Source organism: Genypterus blacodes, unplaced genomic scaffold (assembly GCF_046128005.1).
Source record: "Genypterus blacodes isolate CSIRO-AG114 ecotype Tasmania unplaced genomic scaffold, CSIRO-AGI_Gbla_v1 ptg000045l_1, whole genome shotgun sequence".
Classification (NCBI taxonomy): Eukaryota; Metazoa; Chordata; class Actinopteri; order Ophidiiformes; family Ophidiidae; genus Genypterus; species Genypterus blacodes.
This window is the reverse complement of record NW_027466858.1, coordinates 2,805,452-2,826,642: the sequence shown is the minus strand read 5'-3', so window position 1 is coordinate 2,826,642 and position 21,191 is coordinate 2,805,452. Positions and strand designations below refer to the sequence as shown.

At 44.2% G+C, this 21,191-nt stretch overlaps 3 protein-coding genes across 3 annotated transcripts; all 3 read right to left on the bottom strand.

Annotated features, from left to right (window-relative positions):
• Positions 1-1,188: 1,188 nt before the first annotated feature.
• Positions 1,189-7,218, bottom strand: adra2b (adrenoceptor alpha 2B). Its single transcript, XM_076149469.1, has 2 exons — positions 6,376-7,218; positions 1,189-6,252 (listed from the first exon to the last, which is right to left on the bottom strand). The coding sequence occupies exon 2, from the start codon at positions 6,228-6,230 to the stop codon at positions 4,629-4,631; it is 1,602 nt and encodes a 533-aa protein (XP_076005584.1). The 5' UTR covers positions 6,231-6,252; positions 6,376-7,218; the 3' UTR covers positions 1,189-4,628.
• A 4,117-nt stretch (positions 7,219-11,335) lies between these two features.
• On the bottom strand, positions 11,336-14,656 carry dusp2 (dual specificity phosphatase 2). The gene is made up of 4 exons (XM_076149470.1): positions 13,607-14,656; positions 13,092-13,213; positions 12,750-12,969; positions 11,336-12,326 (listed from the first exon to the last, which is right to left on the bottom strand). Exons 1-4 carry the CDS (start codon positions 13,992-13,994, stop codon positions 12,109-12,111), a joined length of 948 nt encoding a protein of 315 aa, XP_076005585.1. The 5' UTR covers positions 13,995-14,656; the 3' UTR covers positions 11,336-12,108.
• A 1,758-nt stretch (positions 14,657-16,414) lies between these two features.
• izumo1 (izumo sperm-oocyte fusion 1) lies at positions 16,415-18,292 on the bottom strand. Its single transcript, XM_076149565.1, has 5 exons — positions 18,205-18,292; positions 17,830-17,957; positions 17,607-17,757; positions 16,682-16,850; positions 16,415-16,496 (listed from the first exon to the last, which is right to left on the bottom strand). The coding sequence occupies exons 1-5, from the start codon at positions 18,269-18,271 to the stop codon at positions 16,454-16,456; spliced, it is 558 nt and encodes a 185-aa protein (XP_076005680.1). The 5' UTR covers positions 18,272-18,292; the 3' UTR covers positions 16,415-16,453.
• Positions 18,293-21,191: the final 2,899 nt, after the last annotated feature.

The following is a 21,191-nucleotide window of genomic DNA, read 5'->3' as shown; positions in this document are numbered from 1 at the left end:
CAAAAACCCGAAGGTAGAACATCTCTTGAGTTGTGCGTCTTTCTTGTGTGTGGCTCTGTGTGTGTGCATCAGAAGAGAAAATAGGCCAGAGAGCGGTTTGATTTGGTTTTGAGGCAAGCCGAGAAATCCCCAAACTGCCCATCAGCATAAATCAACTGCAATTCACCGTAGGCTTGCTGACCTCAAATATAACAAGCTGTCACAACAAGAATGTGTGTGGCTGCATTAATGTGTGTTTGTGTGGCTTGACTATAGAGTATATGATGCAAAATGACACATTGTGTATGAGTATGTGATATATGCCACATGTTATTACTTGTAGATGTCTTTATTTGCTGCTGGGAGCTTTATGCTGCCTCTGTAACGGCCCGCATATTCCTCTGAGATTACAGAGTTTATAGTCCTAGTCTTACCTGCCATTAGTCTCAATATAATGTGGCCTTTTTGTGGCCATTTCATTATAGCTTCAGATTGATTTCAGATGAACATAAATGCAAGAAAAACGTTATTGCTTTCCTACTTATATCTCTGCTGGAGCTCTTTGGTCATTTTGTTGCAGGGTCTGCTTTTCTTTCACATTCTTGGCATTATAAAATGTATTAAACTACATTAAATTAGACGGGCACTTGATAGAGCACGTACTTCTGCCAAAGCTTAGGAAGGCAAGAGACAAAATGATTGTTCTAATAATATACAGATCTAAAGAGAAAGAAATGACGATAATAAACAATATTTTTCTAGATTTATCTCCTTAACTATTCAAACGGGTCATGTTCTTGACCTATTTATCATTGTTGGAATCAGCACCAGTGTTTCTATGTTACTAGGTCAGCAATTTGTAACTGGACAGCACTTAAGTGGCTCCTGTCCAAGCAGATATTTGATTCCACCAGATTCAAAGCCGATTTATTTACAACACAAATCCAGAACAGATTTAAGCCTTTTATAATTTCTCGAGGACTAAATATGCCAGAAAACCGCCCATTTAAAAATGGATTCGTCCCCCCCAGGATGTTGTATTCTTCCCTGAACAATGACCCATCATTCCACCAAGTTTATCCATATTGTTCGATAATTTTTGGAGCAATCCTGCCAAAAACACAGAAAATCAACAAACCAACCCTGTGGAGAAAAACACAACCTCCTTGGCAATGCTAACACACCAACCAGACAATGAATCATGCTTTTACAACTAGCTTTATTTTCAAACTGGAGAAGGATGATGACAGATGGGGGGATAGAGGATGGCGAGGCTCAGACCATGCAGATTTGGTCCAAACACAAGGAAGAGACAACACAGGCAGTTTGAGAGGAGGGGATGGTGATCAAGAGGCAAATTATTGCATCTGTCACCTTTAAGCCATAATTCATACTCTTATAATAAAAGCAGCAGTCTCACCACATAAAGCCGTGGATGGGGGCTGAGCAGTATTGCAACTCATTGATAGGAAAGAGCCATGAATCCATGACCCCTGTGGCTTTGAACTATAATTGCATGGTTACAGCTGTTTGTATTTCTGAAGAGAGCATATCCATGAAGCAGCACATGAGCAATTCTGCGAGTGCACAGTCTTACGTGGTTGTAAAATCTGTTATTTGGTGAATTTCAAAGCAAATTGACCTGTTATGGATTGTAGCCTTCTCGTCCCGTTCAAGCCCTGGATATCATCCAAACGGATATCGGCTTCAGGTTCTTCAAGATGGAGCTTTCACAATCTATTACATAGTCAGGAAAAAGTCTATACGTCTGTGAATGTGCTTGTGTTTCCGAGCGAACATTCTACAGCACCATAACCGCATGGGACGACAACGATGACAAATGTTGCATTGTTGGTTCTGCATTAATCACAAACTCAAATTGTTCACATTCAGTTCAACACAAATGTGTCCCCGAGCCCCAAACAAAGCTCCCCATCCACAAAGCCAGAACTCTGTGGCATAAATGTCCAAATCGATTCTTTGCTTTCGTTCAGGATATTAAAAATCTGTACACTGTTCCTACTCCACGGTCGATTCCAATTTGCTTGATATTCAGAGTAAATGCACAATAAAGACTAACTGAACAATAAATAGGTCACAGACACATTCTTTGAAATAAATAATACAGTGCTTTTTCAATATTCCTCTCCCATCACATTCACCAAATATATTTGCTAGTCATCAAAGCAACAAACACTCATGGCCACTTTATTAGGTACAAGGTCCAATCTGATCAAACCTAATAGATTTTGTCCAGCCCAGTCTACAGCTTCACTACAGTGCAGTCTTATATTGCAACACCGCTAACGATTGCAATTCAATTGAATCAACTCGTCTCTGGCGAAAATGTCAACAAGTCCCGAACATGATCAGCTTCACAAAGGTCAGATTGAACGAAGTGCTGTTATATTGAAGTGTATTGGATTGTACAGGCTTGTCTAATAAAGTGACCACTGGGTTCCAAGCCAAATATCACTGAGTTGGGCTGGTGGCCTACGTTCTCTTTGGTCCCTTTAAGGGTAATCGTTCAAAACCATGTGCTAGTCAGTTCTTTCAAATATCAGCAGAAACATCATGTGATGGTTTGTTCCAGCAAATAGACACCTGCATTGGTAAATACGGTACTTAGTAATATTACAGTAAATCTGTAGCAACCAGAAGAGGTCCTTACAATACAGAAGATGAAGTTGTTTGTTTTGTGTGTGTACGTGTGTGTTAAACCACACAGACACGCACACACACGCACACACGCACACACACGCACACTCTCACACACACGCACACTCTCTCTCACACACACACACGCACACACTCACACTCTCTCTCACACACTCTCTCTCACACACACTCTCTCTCACACTCTCTCACACACTCTCACACACACACGTCAGCAGACTCAGTAAATTGAAATATTGCCGCTGACAGCCCTTGTCCCAATGAGTCAATACGTCTGTGTTTTGTTCACAGTTAAAGAGTTTTTGTGTTGTAGCGGAAACGCAGAGAGCTTCGGTCTCTGGGTGAAGATAAAATAAATAAAAGGTATCATGCATCTGTTTGTGTGCCTCTCAGCAACAAGCTAATGTGCCATGTACAGGTCCACTGCAGGCGACGTGCCCAATCCATTGGCACAAGTATGACTCAGCCACAGCGCGAACAAAACAAGCTTTGTAGGTATGAGTTACGGCAACATTATACACCCGTGAATGCATTGTTCATTAGTCCTTTGCAGTCAGTGTAAATATCTGTACCATCTAAATATTGCAGCTCATTCTGAAGCAGGGCGTCTTGTAATATACAGTATTGTGCAAACATTAAAGTAAAGAGATTACAACATGAGTTTTGGTCTCCAGCCAATGCACCGCTCCGTGACTTTACATTCATCCGGGTGACCTCTGAACCAACAGGAGTTGAGGATGTGGTAATGTTTCTATTATGTTATCTAAACATTCAAATTCTGAGGCATTTGCGCAGTCCGGCGCTCTTTGACGCAACGTACCAAACAAGTGTTGTGAAACAGTGTTGTGAAACAGTGTTGCCTCAACGGTGGTGCTTTTTGTGTTTCATGTTTTAATCTCTTGCCCACATCGCCACAACCGCCCTGAAGCTGTTGTGTATGTCAGAAAAGATGACACGGTGCAATATCGCTGCAAACACCCTGGACATATTTTTACAACCAACTCTGGGCCAGGAACAGGGCGTCTAGGGGGGGAAACAGAAATCCCCCCCAAAAAGTTCAACGCTGCAATGTCAAAGGGTGCTTTTGTTTAAGTTTACTTGCGATCCCATTTTGAGGTTTGTGATACGTCCTGCCTCACTGCTTCCTTTGATACAAATCTGTGAACACATGCTTGCCTTGCAGCTAGACAAATTAAGACTTCATTAATCGCCAGTATAAGCTCGTGTGCCACTTGTGCTCTGTGTTGATAAATAAAAAGTCAACAGGAATCTAAGGTCACTTTTCCTTCATTTCTTTCCTTATTTAAGAGAAACCCGCTGCCTACCTGATCCGGTCATGGTGGAGGTGCTGCATCACAACAACACTGTACAGTTACAGAATAAAAAGTGTGTGGGTCCTTTTTTCCTATTATACCTATTTTCTTTTGGGTCCTGCAGTTTTGAATGACTACAAAATCTTATATACAGTATACTAAACAACCTTTGCTGTGGTTCAGAACCTAGACGTCAGCAGTTTTCCCTGTTTCCTGCAGGCCGTTCAGCAGCCTTGGTTCACATGTGTACGCCTCTTCCGTGATGTTGTCCCTTCGCACTGTTAGGTTACAAACATTTGCATGATCCATTACTCAACGTGATTTTGAGATAAAACTCGATATTCAAAATGTTATCAGCAGTACTATTGTGCTGGAGCAGCTCCGTGTGCGAGTTCTGCTTCTATAGTCCCTGTCTGTGTTAACCACACCCTGAATAACCTAACTTATGGATGGATGGATGTATGAATGTATGGACGGCAAGCTGGGGTTTCACAGTAAAGTATTTGTGCACACTGTAGCTGTTGATGCTCTTTACTTTCAATATTTTATGCAGTTTTAAAATCAGCCCTTTGTGTTCAAAAAGCTGAAATGAGGGGAAAAAAGAATGTTATGCCTCTGTAACTGCATGTTTGTGTCCATGTGGCGGTCAGCTGGTCTACACTAGAAGAACGTACCCTTGGTGTGTCTGCACAGTATCTTTTTGAAAGCCTTCCGAAAGTCTTTGTTGAAGATTGTGTATATAACTGGATTGAGTGAGGAGTTGCAGTAACCAATCCAGAAGAAAAACTTAAAGAGCGGGTCTGGGATGGCGCACGTCTCCGGACACACGGCCTGCAGAGAGTAAGAGAAGAAGAACGGGAACCAGCACACCACAAACACACCGATGACCACGGCTAAGACGAAGGTGAAACGTTTCTCTCGGTTGATCATGGCTTTGCGTCTCGCCGCTCCCGGGTTGCTGTCCGGGTTGGACTTCCTCCTTGGCCCCAGCCGAGCCCCCTTCGCGGTGGCAATCATGTCCCGGTAGCGCTTGGCTGAGGCGGGGGATTGGACGCCCCCTCCCGCGGGGGATCCGGGCATGCTGGCGCTGCCTCCGCCTCCTCCGTGGCTCTGCTCCATGTCGCTCTCCGTGCTTGAGCTGTCGCCGTTGTTATTGTCGGCCTTATGGCGCTTGCTCTGCTTCTGCTGCTGCTTCTGCTTCTTCGTCCTCTTCTTCTCCGCTTTTGCCCTGGCGTGGTCAGACGGAGGCACGGTCCCGGGCGATAAGGGCCCGTGGGCGGAGGTATCAGGGGACGCTGAGACAGGAAGTGAGGCTGGAGAAGGAGGTGGAGGATGCAGGAGATTATTGGGGGTTTGATTCTGGGGGGACTCACAGTCCCGTGTGGAAGGAGAGGGAGTGATGGCTAAAGTGGGAGGTCTGACATTGGAGGTTTTATTTGATGAAGGGGCAATGTTGTCTTCATCTTTCTTCCCGTTGGCCTGTACGTGTCGGGGGAGCTGGCCTGGGGTGGCACAGCCCGGTCCATCCTTCCTGGGCTCTCCTGGTGGGCACCTAGTTCTTTGCTTGGCAATTTGGTAGATTCTGATGTAGACCAGGATCATGATGACACAGGGGGCGAAGAAGGAGCCGATGGTGGAGTAAAGGATGTACCATCGCTCATCGTTCAGCTGGCACTGAGGTCCTCTCTCACTCCCCAGTTCCCCTCCCTTGTTTTTGTTGAGGGAGAGCAGAGGAGGGAAGGAGATGATGGCGGAAATGAGCCACACCACAACAAGAACGGCTTTGATGCGTTTGGGAGTCCGCTGGCTGCCGTAGGTGACTCTGGAGATGGACAGGTAGCGGTCCAGCGAGATGGCGCACAGGTGAACGATGGAGGAGGTGCAGAACAACACATCCAGAGCCAAGTAGATCTCACACCACAGAGACTTGAAGTACCAGTAACCGAGAAGTTCATTGGCCAGAGAAAACGGGATAATGAGCGTGGCCACTAAGATGTCCGCAGCGGCCAGAGACACCAAGAACAGATTCTGCGGACCTCGTAGTGACCGGCTGGTCAGGACGGCGATGATGACCAGGATGTTTCCCACGATGGTGAAGAGGACCATGAGGGTTATGGCAGTGGCGAAGGCCGCCGTGGCTTCGGGGGAGTACGGGGCGAGCTTGGAGACGCTCTGGTTGCAGGGCACGGAGGCTCCCACGCTCACGCTGCTGTTCCAGCCGCTCAGCTCCATGGAGCAGCCGCTGTCTCCCGCCGAGGCCATGCCGCACCTCCCCGGAGTCCTTCTGCATGAGAGTCAAGAACAGCAGTTTGAGGATGCGTTCAGGGTATCATTGAAATAAACGCAATAAAACCGTATAGACGTCATTTTAATTGTTAATACTTGACAAAAATAAACAACTAATTACCTGAGTTGTGTCTTTGTGTCGCTCTCTTACAGGACCAAGTGTTAGCTCCCTTGCATCCTCCACGGCAGGTCTCCCCAGCCCATTGTAAGCATGTACGAGGGCAATGCGTCAAGACACGGATCAGCGCTGTTCACATACAAACCCTGGACACTTTGTGCAACTGATTCATTAATTGTTTTGCCCAGAGCACAGTTCGTGCCGCAGACCGATGCGCACACGCCCTTGTAGCCAACGCGACTAAAACTTCTTCTGCGCACGGAGACGGATCGCCTTCGTTGACTGATGACATGAACAACACCGCTGAAGAAGTTAAACACACTGATATGATCTCAAACAGCCTTTGAGCAATGCTGCGCAGGGTGCTGGACGCTGCGTGGAGGCGGACGGACGCGGCACCGGTGCGCTCTCCGTGCGCCTTTGCTTGGAGACGCGTCCGTATCTGCTCATCTGATCTGACCTGACGGGGGGAGTGGATGGGGGAGCGGATGAAATGAGAGCAGGTCGGTCTGATGCAGTGCTCAGAATGAGTCACTCACAATGTATATTTACAAAGGAAAGCCGCGTCTGTTTCCCAGCCTGTACAGACGCGCGGGATGAGTCTTTGGCGAGCTGATGTCTCCGTCTCCGCTCAGCCGGACGCGATGACCCAAAGTGAGCGGTGAGATTATCTCCACATGGCAGCTTCGGTCTGTGGGTCCCGGCGGCGGTGTCTCGGTCCCTGGCGCCGGTTGTCTCCTGAGAAGTTTGACCGAGGAGCCGCTCATCCTCCGCCGCTCCGCTCCGCTCCAACAGGATGAGACCTAATAAGTGAGCTGCCACCGCGCCTCCCTCCTCTCTCTAGACCCGCTGATGTCAGTGTGGAGCTGTGGACGTCATGGGAGCCTTCCTCTCTCTGTCCGACCTCCACCCCCCTCTCTCCCCCGTCCTCCCTCTCCCTCTCTCTCTCTCTCTCTCTCTCTCTCTCTCTCTCTCTCTTTCTATCTCACCCCCCCCCCCCCCTCTCTCTCTACGCCCCCCTCTCTCTCATACACACAAGTCTATACTCAAGTGGCTCAACCGATGCAATTACAATACAAATAGCTGCTTGGGTGGCATTGCTTCGGTCAATTAACTCCACAGGGAACCAAAGCTCCAGCGGAGAGAGGAGAGTGGATTTAGTTTGCATCACAGCAAACGTTCCATCCAAAGTCCCATCAACCATGTTTACAAAATGCACAAGCATGTCCTCATCATCCTCCCCCTCCTCCCCCTCCTCCTCCTCCTCCTCCTCCTCCTCATTATCATCATCATCATCATCATCATCATCATCTCTCATATCCTCTGATCACTGACCTTTGGCCGTGTGTGTGTGCGCGTGTGTGAGAGAGGGATGTCTTGATATTTGGGCTTTGCTCCATCAGTTTGTGTTTAACCTTCAACCATCCCAGATCATTTACAGCCAACCAACAGCTCAGCGGAGGAATGAGGCACTGATGCTCCATATAAGCTCACTGTAAAAAGCCCCATAACAAACGTGGAGTCCATTCATTGGTATGATCGTCGGGGTTAAAGGAGGGAGGAAGGTCCCCTTGTTTAAGTGCCTCAGAGGCCTGTGTTGTTTTATAACGCCAATCTAAATCGAATTTGAAAAAAAGTCACAAAAAGAGCTTGTTACATGAGATTTCCTCCTCCGTCGTGAAAAAGCTCAAATCTTTTTCCTGAAGCAAAAGAGGAAGAATACAAATGACTCCAGTATGAAGAGCGCTCCATCATCAGAGTGCTAAAGTGTCAACGCATTCAAACTGACATATCTTAAAAGTTTTAAATGGACTTCTGGGAAAAGATGGATCACATTTTATTATGTTGTTGCATAGTTCACCGATAAAAGCGTCGGCACTGAAACGACTAAATTCAAGCGTCAGATGAATACGACAATAACACTGAAGGTATTTCCATATTTTTCCCTATTATGGGCATTATGATCTCACAGTGTATCTGAGCTGGGCCGAGTCAACGCACTCTGTTACCTCGCACCTGTTCTGCCTGTACATCCCCGTTAAATTCCCTGCACGGATGCCACTCATTGTCACTTGACTTCCATTTAAAACCATCTACATTGTGTTGTTCACCCTCCAACACTTCCTGTAGACATCCACAGCTTCCCGCATGATTCACTCCCTACCTGAGATCAAGTTGTTCAATTATCCAGTGAAACCGGCAGCATCCTGGCTGTTGTAAGGGGGGGGGGGACATTAATGAAACAGTGGCAGAGTTCATTCCACTGCGTTTAAAAGTGGACATGTGGCCTCTTGGTCATATAGACGCACAAGGACACACAAATACACCCAGATAACACACATGCTGAAACATTTACCAGCCTACGCATACACACACACACACAGAATCTTATGAATGGTGTGTGGGAAGGATATCCAGTTTGTTTGTTTTCGCCGAGCTTCCCCCCACACAGTGCCGCTTTAATGAGAGAGAAGCCCGTGGAATCACAATGCGCTCTCTGATTGTGTGACCTCTACGGCAACAGCAGCCAATAATGGTTGTACATTTTCCTTTCACGCTACACGTTCTAAATATAAAGGGAAAGAGAATAAAGCTTTTAGCAGGTGAGTGCACTCCAATCAAGTGTCTGTATTACTGTGCTTAGTAACAAAATGAAAATGCATTCCGGGGGAGAGGGGTGTGTCACTAAAGCCAAGGTTAGACAGACGCGCAGCGCACAACATTGACTGTACAGTACACCACTCCAGAGCTTGTTGTATAAGAGAACGTGTCCTCACACATGGAATACGCAACCCTGGAGGAAGTTACACCATCGTGGATCACACACACACACGTGTACCTGTAAGGCTGGCACAACATCCAAATCTATGCAATGCCGGAAAACTTTGGAGAAGCATTTATTCTTTAACCAAATATTGGCATCACCAGGTTCAGTGCCACATTATATTCAAGATGATTTTGAAGCCTCCTGTATGATAAGATTTCAGATAATAAAAAGCGAGGAGAGTTTATCTCTAAAGACTTTCTTCCAAAGCAATACCAAACACCTTTTTTTGGATAATTGTCATATAAACTTTTTGAGATACCAGTTTGCTTTCTACCTTTTGTTTTCTCTCACCACCTCGCTTTCCCTCCCTGTATTGGTGTGTGTGGCTTTGTGAAGATGTGTGTGTGTGTGTGTGTGTGTGTGTGTGTGTGTGTGTGTGTGTGTGTGTGTGTGTGTGTGTATGCGTGTGCGTGTGTGTGTGCAAACTGCAAACAATTACAAGCAGCTCTCCCAAATGGACATATAGTAATTTTCCCGACTGCATTGTGAGTGTGTGCGTGCGTGTGTGTGTGTGCATGTGTGTGTTATATCACCACATTGCTATTCTCCAGTTAACCATATCACCATATTGCTCACATATCTTATTAACAGATTGTTTCTGCTGAGAGTTCCTGTTTGAGTGACAGTGAGTGGCTGTGAATAGCAAATGAAGCAGCAGATAAATATGCACATGTACGCTCCATACACACCTTCTTTTATATTACCATGGCCTAATGTAACAAGATGGGTCCTGACAATCATTTAATCTGGACACAGAATGTGAGAAACAGCTTGATTTAGTTTTCATTAGAAAGACTGAGTGACAGAAGGAAACAAACAAGGAGGGAGACACGTCCAGATGCACATCCAAGGCCAAAAGACATGAGAGGAGAGTGATATAAAGGCATAATCATGTGTATGTGTGTGTGTGTGTGTGTGTGTGTGTGTGTGTGTGTGTGAGATGGGGTGTGTGTGCATACACATTACATACACTGAGCTAAAAGCAGCCTGTGCCAGAGCTGGTGATGATGGAGGTGTTTAGTTATAAACAGCGTGGTAGCGTCATCTGCTGGACAAGTCTGATCCTGACCTGAACCTGGGCCCTATAGGTTTAGAAACTACCCCTGGAGGGCGCTGTCTCATAAGAAACCACGCTTCGACGAGCATTCCGGTGTAACTAGAGGCCTGCTGGCTCTCCTGGAGGGCGAATGGTCTCACTGAGGAAAGGGCACGTATGACAGAAATAATGACATCATTGAGTTATTTACAGAATTCAGAAACACGCTCAAAATACTCTGAATCACACAATGTGATCACAATGCGAACCACATATGTATGTAGTCAAGCAGAGGGGATAGCAGTCTGATCACGGCGTGTTCTTAAATTAACGTGTGACCTTGCTAACTGGATAATGAAAAACAAGTTGTACAATGGACCACAGACAGACAAACACACTTACACACCTGTGGCCACTTCTTGGGTTCCAAGGTGAGCGGAAACTAGAGCATCCAGAGGAAACTCCCACAGCGGAAACTCAACCAGATTCAAACCAATGACCTTCTCGCTGTTTGGTGCCAGAGCAAACCACCAAGCCAGCGTGACGTCCAACCTTAATCCAAACATCAGTTCCTAAAAATACAATTCACGGGGGGCCTCTGTTGGAAAAGGTGGTGGGCGGTGGAAGACAAGCAGAACAGTTACGCTTGAGGAAGTAGCGGCTAATGGATAGTTGCAAATGAGAGGATGTAGTTTATTTTAGCAATGGCTGACACAGGGTGTTAATCTATAAATAACTAGTACAAGTACAAGTACCACATTACGTCTACACACAGAAAACCCCACAAGTGTTAACAGAAACATTCACTCTTCATAATGCAGAAATGAGGCAGAAGTCAGTTCATCGTCACAAACACTGAAATCCTTCGCCACAGCTCAATTTAGATGTGGTGTTGTTAAAACTGTGACCTCGCAAAGTCAACAAACAAGATTTCAGTGCCGCAATAAATCCTGTTATACAGTGAGGAAGCGCTGGTGTTCTTGTAGCATTAAAATGTCATGAATACCAACATGAGTCAGGGAAATCCATTCCAAACTTCCAGTTTATAATCAAAGGCCTGAAAGTTCTGATAGTGGTTGTTGAGGTCAAAAGGACTGTGAAACCAATTCTTGCAAGAAAACACAGCAGATAAAGACTCAGAGCTTTCCAGCATTGTTTATTTTGCAGCAAAGAATCAGACCTTTTTTTAAAAAATGTATATAAAGTGCAGAAACAGACAGATATAATGGAAATACTGCCATTGTTGAGATAATAAATTAAGGATAAAAATTCTATTTACAAGATTAAAAAAAACACTAAGACCTAGCCTGAGTGTGTGGAGGAGAATCTGTCTCAGGATGTGGAACGATTGGATCGGTGCCGTCGGTTACCAGTGCATCTGTGTAACCTAGACAACAAAACTTCACAGTGCTCACAACCATCTTTTGGTGTGGAGGAACAATTTGCAATACAAAAATAAGAAGACAGCCCAAACAATCAGGCACTTAAGTTAAGACAAAATAAGACAAAGACACACACTAACACACTTACACTCTATAAAGACCAGACAAGTAGGCACGATTACCTAAAAGGTTTCAGGAAATTACTGCAAATCTGCTCCATCTTTCCAGTTTAGGATTACAGATCATCATACTGCTAATTGTTGATTCCAGAACCTGTTTCTCTGTTTCCTCCGAACTCATTAGGATCCACCTGCCATGTAATACCAGCAGCACAAGCAGTTCATAGATAAGATCTGAAATGTGACAGTACATGTGTACATGAGATTTCAGTCCTGATAATGCATTCGCAGTGTAGTACAACCTGTGCAGGAGGCGGAAGATCAGAAAAGTAAAGTCATTTATTGTATTTTCTTCTTCTCCTATCCGAATCTTCATCCCTGACAAAGAACATCAGTCTCAAACTGAAGCAGTTGTCCCATGAAGGCCAGGTTTGGGGAGATGACCTGACGCCTGCGCTTCACAAAGTCAAAGGCCTCGTCCAGCTTGACACGTTGGGCCTGCATGACGTAGGCCAGACAGATGGTGGCGGAGCGGGAGATCCCTGCCTGGCAGTGGACCAGCACCCGACCGCCGCTCTCCTTCACCGAGTCTGTAGGGTGAGACAGAAAGGGAGATGTAAAGAGGAGCAATGTCATCATGTCACCATCCATTCACCATCACACATGGCCATCAGTAGCTCCTCCTCAGCCCTCTACAACACTACTGTTTTCACAATGAAGCAAATGGAAAAAAGTGTAACACGTCTTTCTTATAAGACTTAATCCACTTGTTTCGTAACAAAGGAAACACTGTGAGGCTACAAACATCCAGGCTACAAATGGATTATGTGGGTCAGGCTGCTTAACGATGTAAAGGATTTGAGTAGTTTAAGAAGAAATAGTTTGGGGGGAAAACCCTAAAAGGAAACTTATTCACTCCTGTTATGTGTTGGCATTATTCTCAGGGGAGTTACAGTGAGCAAGTGGCAAATTAAAATGGAGAGAAATGGTGCAGACAGACAGAAGGGACTCACCGATGAAGGCAATAGCTGTGGAGAAACAGGCCCTGATGTCAGCAGCCAGATTGTCCTCCACTGTGAGTCGCAGGTACAGAAGCTCCTCTTCATAGAGGTTAGGACACGAGGAGGAGACATTGAGCACGGCAGTGATACCGGCGGCTGCGAGTGTCTCTCTGCGGGACGAGTGGACAGCACTGCCCAGAAACAGAAAAGGCAGCAACTCCACTGGACCGCCCTGGAATTCAAACAGCATTTATTGGTGGTTTAGTAATTTTTCAACAATATGAAGAATTTGATAATGAAGTCAAATTTCATTTTCTGAGAGCTTTTATGAAGGCTTATGAAGTGTTCTCTGACCTGGTCATATGCTGGTGTCTTGCGGCCCGTCACTGCAGGCTCCGGCTCCATATTAGAGAAGCTGCTGAATGGAGAGTTGTAACAGAGCTCAGGGTAGGCCTCCAGAAACCCCTCAACACCACCTGAACAGATCAAGGAGGATTAACAAAGTGCAACGACAATAAGAATAACCACAACAATAGCAACACTACTACTAATAATGACAGTAATGGCATCAACAGTAGGTGTGGGTCAATGTAACATAAGATAATCCTTTATACGCCTCACAACTGGGAAATTCACTGTAGTGTTATGTGGTGGTACTGTTGGGTTAATAGACATTTTCTCTCTCTCTTTTTCACAGACGTGAGAATTATTTATACTTATATTCATACTAAGAAGTGAATATAATATTTACAGTGTCAGGAAATCTAAAGACACACAGGATCCGGATGTTCATGCCCATAAAATTCATTTTTATTTCGAGTATGCTAAATTATTTTTGAACAAAATGGTGATTGGATTTTTCACATTACCTTGTAGAAAGCAGATCTGCGCCTGGACTTCGCTTTGCAGGGCGGCGAGCAGCATCCCGGCCAGGCTCTCTGCTCTCAGATCAGTCACGGAGCGGCTGCTCTCATCCACCACCACCACGGGACAGAACTCCCCGCGCCGCAGCCGCCCCAGAAGCGCCTTGTCCGGGATCAGCCACTCCAGACACACCACTGAGCTCTTGGATCTCCGGCGCAGCATTGAGTTCCAGTTGACGTTTCTTGACTCGCAAATGTGCGCCACGGAAAATGCGAGGAAAGGTCTGCAGTCCAGGAGCACGCAGCCCGCAGAGGTGCGCAGGTCCTTGGGGCTCCTGAGGACGTGAACCAGCTCATTGGCACTTATTTCCAACGTCTCATTGCTAGTAGTCATGTTTAAAATAAGCAGACAAGAAACCTATTCGTTGTTGAAAATTTAAAAAGTCTGTTGGTTATATTTATGGAGCACTGTTTAAATTCCTCGCTGAGTCGGAAATAAAGTGCCTTGGAGATGAGAGTTTCACTTATTTCATTGACAGCAGCTGGGGGAGGGGGCGGGGCCACGCGGTCCCGCCTTGATTTCCACGGAAGGCAAAGCGTCAGAGGCGGAAAAACCATATATGGCCACCCCGACACGCTGCACGAGGATGTGACGTCAGAGCTCCATGTTTCCTACAGTGCACATGCTGTTGAAGGGTTTTCCCGTGTTATTGTGCTGGGTGACGTCAGGGTGAGAGCATCGAACCAAACCTTTTCTGCTCCTGACGGGTTTTATCAAACTAATAGGGTTCAGATTACACACACACACACACACACACACACACACACACACACACACACACACACACACACACACACACACTCTCTCTCTCTCTTTCATGGTGACCACATATGTAACAAAGTATCCATTACGATCTACTTTAGAATCCTCTTTGGTCGAGTGTTTACATTAAATACTAGCACTTCTACTTCAGCTACTATGTGACAGCTGTTATTATCTGACATTTGTCTGTCTTTACTTCCTCCCTCATAACCCACATTCAGATCATTCGGTGTCCTCCCACGAACATCTCCCACTCTAACCAACTCCACTTTCTTCACGTTCCCACTTCCTCTCTTTGCCTCCTCCCTCCCTCCCTCGCTTGGCGCCACTTGCCTGTCCCTCAGGAGTGCTCCCACTTTGTCACGCCTCCGCCTGCCAGGGCTGCAATTTCATTCCACAACATTACGCACCAGCACATGCGGTTGATCATGGCTGTCAGTGTAACTGCTGAACAAGCATTTACTTCCGCCGTGACCTTCTTGGGCACACACATACACACACACACACACACACACACACACACACACACACACACACACACACACACACACACACACACACACACACACACACACACACAGATAGGAGGTCTTGACATGATTTCTTCTTCAATATTCTCCCCCATGTCAACCTAACAGGAAGTCACTGCAATCATACAGTACATCGCGTCACCACCCATCCATTCTTTAGCCTACACACACGCCCACCTACACCTAACCACACACAGCCTCATGTCATCACAACCCCTCTCACATTCATCATAGCTCAAGGTCTAAATTGACCCGGGCTCAAATAGATTCCCACACACAAAAAATCCAATGGAAATCACCTTGGAAAGCCTGAAAGCCTGAAGCATTTACCAAAGAGAAGAAGAATCACTCTAGAGGAGACTTCCTTTATTTATGGATGTCATCGATGACTCATGAATTCGATCACTTGCTTTCATTTCCAGTTAAAACCTTTCATTGCTCCTCCCGTAATAGCAGATAAGAACCTTGTGGTTGGCATAGAACATTCTTTCGATATGGGTGAGATGTTGATGATCATTGTGACATGGGATTTATTTTCATAGCAGGAAAATGTGAGTTCATCATTATTGATACATGTGTTGACAGGTCGTACAATAGGAGGGATGGAAAAGAGTGAAGAGCTGCCACGTCACAGTTGTTGAACTGGTCATACAGTATGTAAAAACAAAAGATGTTCTCAGTGGTAGTTGTTAGTTTTCGTTGAATCAGCTATCAAACTATAGAGAAAACATAGAAAGAAACGTAACAGTAAATTAGAGAATAACATAATATGGCCCCTCTTCTCAATTTGAATGCTTATATGAAGCCGGTGCTGAAAGCTCTTGTTGCTCCACGTTACTCTTCTCCTCTCACAGGGGATTATCCAGGATTATTTGGATGTCTGGGGCTATTAATCTTCTTTTCTTTTTTTTTAAATACTCCGTAATCTGAGAGATTTATCTCATCCTCAATTCCTCTCATCCGCTCCCATGTGACGCCACCATCTCTCCGTTCAGAGAGAACATGTGCCCGCCGAGATCAAAGCTCTGATGGGTTCTGGAGAGCAGGCAGCTGATGTTATGGAAAGTGCCTGGTTACTGGGGGGATGTATTGTGTTTGTGTGTGTGTGCGTGTGTGTGTGTGTGTGTGTGTGTGTGTGTGTGTGTGTGTGTGTGTGTGTGTGTGCGCGCTCCCTGCTTTTGTAAACAGTAACTTGCCTTCTGTGCAATTAATTACACCTTCACGTTTTGTTTATCACATCATCACTCCTTATTTACTATTCTGATGATTCATGTTATTGTTAAGGGAAACAAGTGTTTGCTTTATAACAAAATAAATAAATGATGTGGCTTTTTGATTCTGCTTTCGCCTGTTTTCTCACTTCCATATCAATGATTTCTGCACACAGACCACAGTGCTTTCTGATTGGAGATTTTTATCTTAAATTCGCACTGACAGGAATATGAAAGGAGAAATGCTTTTGTGCTTCTTATCCTTCACACGTGTGTCAACACTCCCTCTTCATCCTGCTGTGGGCGCCTCTCCCTTTCTTCTTATCACAATGCTACAAGAAAGGTAACAAAAACATTAATTCTAAATAATCGTGCCCAGTGTGTGCCCATATTGTGTAAAAACTTCTTAATCAGTCACCTAACTAACAAACTATCAACCCCTGCCTTCCTGCTCCAACTCTCTGACACCGCCTGACCTCTGTCACTCTTTTTCCCCCACCCACTGTCTGTGTCTCACCCCAAGGCAATCATGAAGCCCACACTGGCTGCCAGGCTCACAGCCGTGACTGTAATGATGACTTGCTCCCACTGGTTGCCTGTGGGATGATGTTCTGGGGGCTTGTCTCCGCGAGGCAGGATGGGCAGAGTGACGCGGCGCGGTGTAGGTTTTGTATTGTCGTTTGTGACTGTAAGAAAGAAGAAGAAAGTGAGACAGAGAAGGGTTGGCTGATTTGAAGAGTTTCACACATGTTCCACAGTCTTTGTTTACTCCCCAAAGGAGGAAGACCTCACATTCTGCTGGGAGAACATGCAGTTCTCATAATGAAACCTTTATGTTTACTTTTAACATAAATATTTAATGCTGGAATTGAAGGCTACTTGAAGATAATTTATATTAATATGTATTACTTCAAGCATGTTTGAACTTAGAATAGTCCCACTTTCACTCTAATGTTACAGATTTATAGCCGGTGCTACACTTTTGTAATATTTTAACATAATGTGTTGCTTGTACTATAGAACTAATACAATCTATCTTTAAATTGTATGAACCTGAATCATTAAATTCATATTACACTCAACACTGTAGGCTATGTTTAAACAGTACAGACAACCTGCTGTCATGGTAACAATCGGAATCATTTGTTACACGTGGTATCTGAAATTGAAATTGAAACCTTTGTCAGTAAAGGAAACTGGAATGAGAAACAAACATGTATTTGAAGTAAATGTCACAAGCCTTTAGGAGGTAAACAAAGACTGCATTCAATAAAGAAACAGCTGAGTCACGGTGAGATTTAGACAGGGATTAAGACCAGTTCCAGATTAGCCACATTTGGAATTTTGGCTCAGTTGTCAGTTTCACAATAAGTATACTTTTCACGGACAATTGTAACGACAAGTGTGACAATTGTGTTGACGTGATGAATGATGTGCTATACCCGTGAGTCGGAAAGTGATTCGGGAAAAAACGGTTCCCTTTTTGTCCTGCAGTGAGCAGCGATATGTCCCCTGTTCCTCCACCAGCACCTCATTCAAGACAAAAAAGGACTCCTTGGTCACCAGCAGGCCTCTGAAGTCACTTTCCTTCAGCTGCATAGACAAACCCGGACAATTAGTAAGTCAGTCAATGAATAAATGATGAATAGATGTTATAAGAGGGACCTTTTTTGATCCAGGTTCACCAGGGGACCAAGAGTAGAAGTACTCTGGTTTTCCTAACACACGAGAGTGCCATGGAAGGAAACAGTCCAACACTGCCTGGCCTCCCTCCATAACCTGCATTGTGTGGTCTGTAGAAAGAGGGGAGGGTTTCATTCAATGGCCTCAGAAATCTCACTTTTGGATGTTTAAAACAAAACAAAAAACTACAACAAAGGGTTATCTTTTCTAGCTCTACCAATGGCAACAGCAGTAAGGAGACATGTGTACACACTTGTGACAGGATGCTAAGATGTACTCTGACGCTCACAACACAAAGGCATGTCTCTCTCTCATCCACCCACCCACCAACAACACAAACTAACATATAGAAAGTACCTCCACAGTCTTTGCGTCTGCATTCGATCCTTACCCTCTGGCAAGAGGAGCAATCCAGTAGTCTCATATACAGGAGCCCTGAACCACCCCACACAAACACACACACGCACGCACGCACGCACACATCATTTGGCAGACGCTTTTATCCAAAGCGACTTACATTACATTACCACCCTTCGCAGAGGGGGGAGCAATTGAGGGTTCGGTGCCTTGCTCAGGGACACCTCGGCAGGGGCTCAAACCGGCGACGCTCCGGTTCCCAAGCGGAAGCACTACCCACTGAGCCACTGCCTCCCTCCACATGTGTCATGTTAGCGTGTGCTCTGTATGATTACTGTTAGGATTTACAGTGATATGTAGGAAGGGTTCAGACACAGCAGACACTTACCACAATTGTTAGGGCAAGCTCCTAAAGGAAAGACAAATTAATTCTATTTACATTACATTACATTACATTACGATCATTTAGCAGACGCTTTTATCCAAAGCGACTTACAATAAGTGTGTTCAACAAAGGTAGATAAAAAGAACTTCAGGTCACAAGAAATCGTAAGCACATTTCTTTCCTAAACCAACAGCTAAGAGCATAACTAGAGCTATTTAATTAATGAACTGTGTTTGGCTCATACTTCATTGTTATTTATGTCAATTACCTGCTTTCTGGAATGTTGAGACATGTTCCTTTATGATCTCAACAGCTCTGTTCACCATATTAATGGTGTTTTTCATGAATTTACCCTTGTCTGCATAAGATGCAGAGGGAGACACACAGTTTTGGGGAACAGTTACAACAATGATATTTCTGTATTAGCTTTATTTATTGTGTTTTGCTGTGATTAGTGTCCTAGCTTCCTCTCCTACCGTTGGGATTGTCCAGTATGCGATGATATTCATTCACATACTCAGCAGACATTCTGTACATAGTGATGCGATCTGGGCAACGGGAGACAAACAGTCATCTACAGTGTCATTGACATTGAAATGTTAAAAAGTTGGGGTGATTTAAACTTTTAACTAAATAAGAAATAACAAGGAGTACAACGAAAGCAGTGTCCTAAACATATTTCAAAATGTCAAGAGAAATTTTGAGAGAGAAAAGTTCCACTAAGCTGAAAATAAGTGTGTGTTAGTCCTACTGTAATAAAATCATAGTACACATTTAGGGCATGTTAGGTATTCTCACCAACGAGTATGTTGTTGGAAACATCTTTCATTCTTTGCTCAGAATGTCCACGTGCATCTTTCATTTTTTGACCATAACCCTTCTGTTCAGCTTCTATCTGACGCTGATTTAATAGTTCTTTGTACTTTTTGTCACATGTCAGGCAGGTGTTAACTACAGGGACACAGCAGAGCAGGAACACCAACAGCAGCGCGAGCCTCATTTTCACCTGCAACTGACAATGGTGAGTCACTGTGATGATGCAGTGTTTAAAATCTGAAATAGATCTGCTTGTGTGTTTGTGACATTACTGTTATCTACACCACTATTACACGACTACTATTACCAGCAGAATATCACTGATACTTCTGCATTTACTTTTACCTCTACCTAGTAGGCTGCCACTGTTAACAGTAATCAGCTGCTGAAAGTACAATTAGAAGGACCTCTGCTGAGGTTTTATTTATTACATAACTTGCTGTCCACTTAAAGATGATTTCTTTCAACACAAACTGTAGAAGCGTAGAAATTATTCTATAAACCTATTATTATTGTTATTATAATTAATATTATTGTTGTTGTTAATGTCGTGGACTGCTTGTGCACAACTGGCCGCCCACAACTTCTGCAGTATTAAGTGTTATTTATTTTCATTATCGTAAAAGTAGTACTAATGAACGTGTACAAAATGTAACTGCAGCAGTTGCAACTGTGAGTACAACTCTTACTACTATTACTCATACTGTCTTAGTCGTCTACTTTTACTGGTGTTACCATTTGCTGACAGTTATAATTAACAGTGACTGAAGTAGAGCAAGAAGAACAATAATATTTCCATTCCTCAGAACTTTGGTTTCATTATGACACAGCGTTAGGAGTGACTGTGTGCCGTATCATGTAAGCGTGTTACTGCCACCTAGTGGACGAAAAGATGTCACGAAATGCATCCTTATTCAGGGTCGTCATACATTTAAAATGAAAACTTTTTCGAGTTTACAGTTGTATTCATACTAGTAATAACATTAGAGATTTAATTATCTAATTTATTTATGTAATATTTTCACATTTGATTTGATGAAGGCAATATTCAATTATCAGTCAACCAGTTCAGGAAATGATTACATTATCAAGCTGTCTATTTCATACGCTACATTTAAATGGTATTAGCTTGTAGCTGCTTGGTATTGGCTATCACATTTATTTTATTGCATTTTGCAGTAAACAAAAAAATCAGGTATTACCAAGAAAGTTGCTCTCAGAAAGCAGGCGGTGCAATACGATTTCTACATATAATTTACACTATAATCTAAACTGAATGTAAGAGCCAGATGGGAACTAGATGATTAGTAATGATTTAGTTGAATTTAACATTGGTACTGATGCTTTCATTAGAGTGCATATACTTTATATAGTCATAGGATGCATGCTTAAATGTATAAAAGTAATGCATCATTGTTGTAACTGTGTTAGTTTGGATGACATCACTGTTGCAACTTTGTCAATTTTGGTGACATCATTGTAGTAACTTTGTTAGTTTCATGACATCACTGCTGTGTAAGTAGCTTTGGAGTCAGGCGCTGTTGGAAACAACACAGGAAGCAGCCGTCTTTGACTGGACTTCTTCGGTTCTGACTGTCTCCTGGATTTCAGAGAGGATACAAGACGGAGTGCCACTACACTATATTTTACTTCGCTTATGAAAGCGGTTTGGAGTTCCAACACTACATTTCCCACAAACCCCATGGTTAGTGAGTGATTGACAGATGAGCCAACTAATCCACTTCTCTGTTATGATGCCCGCGTGAAGGTGAGGTGAGAGCAAGAG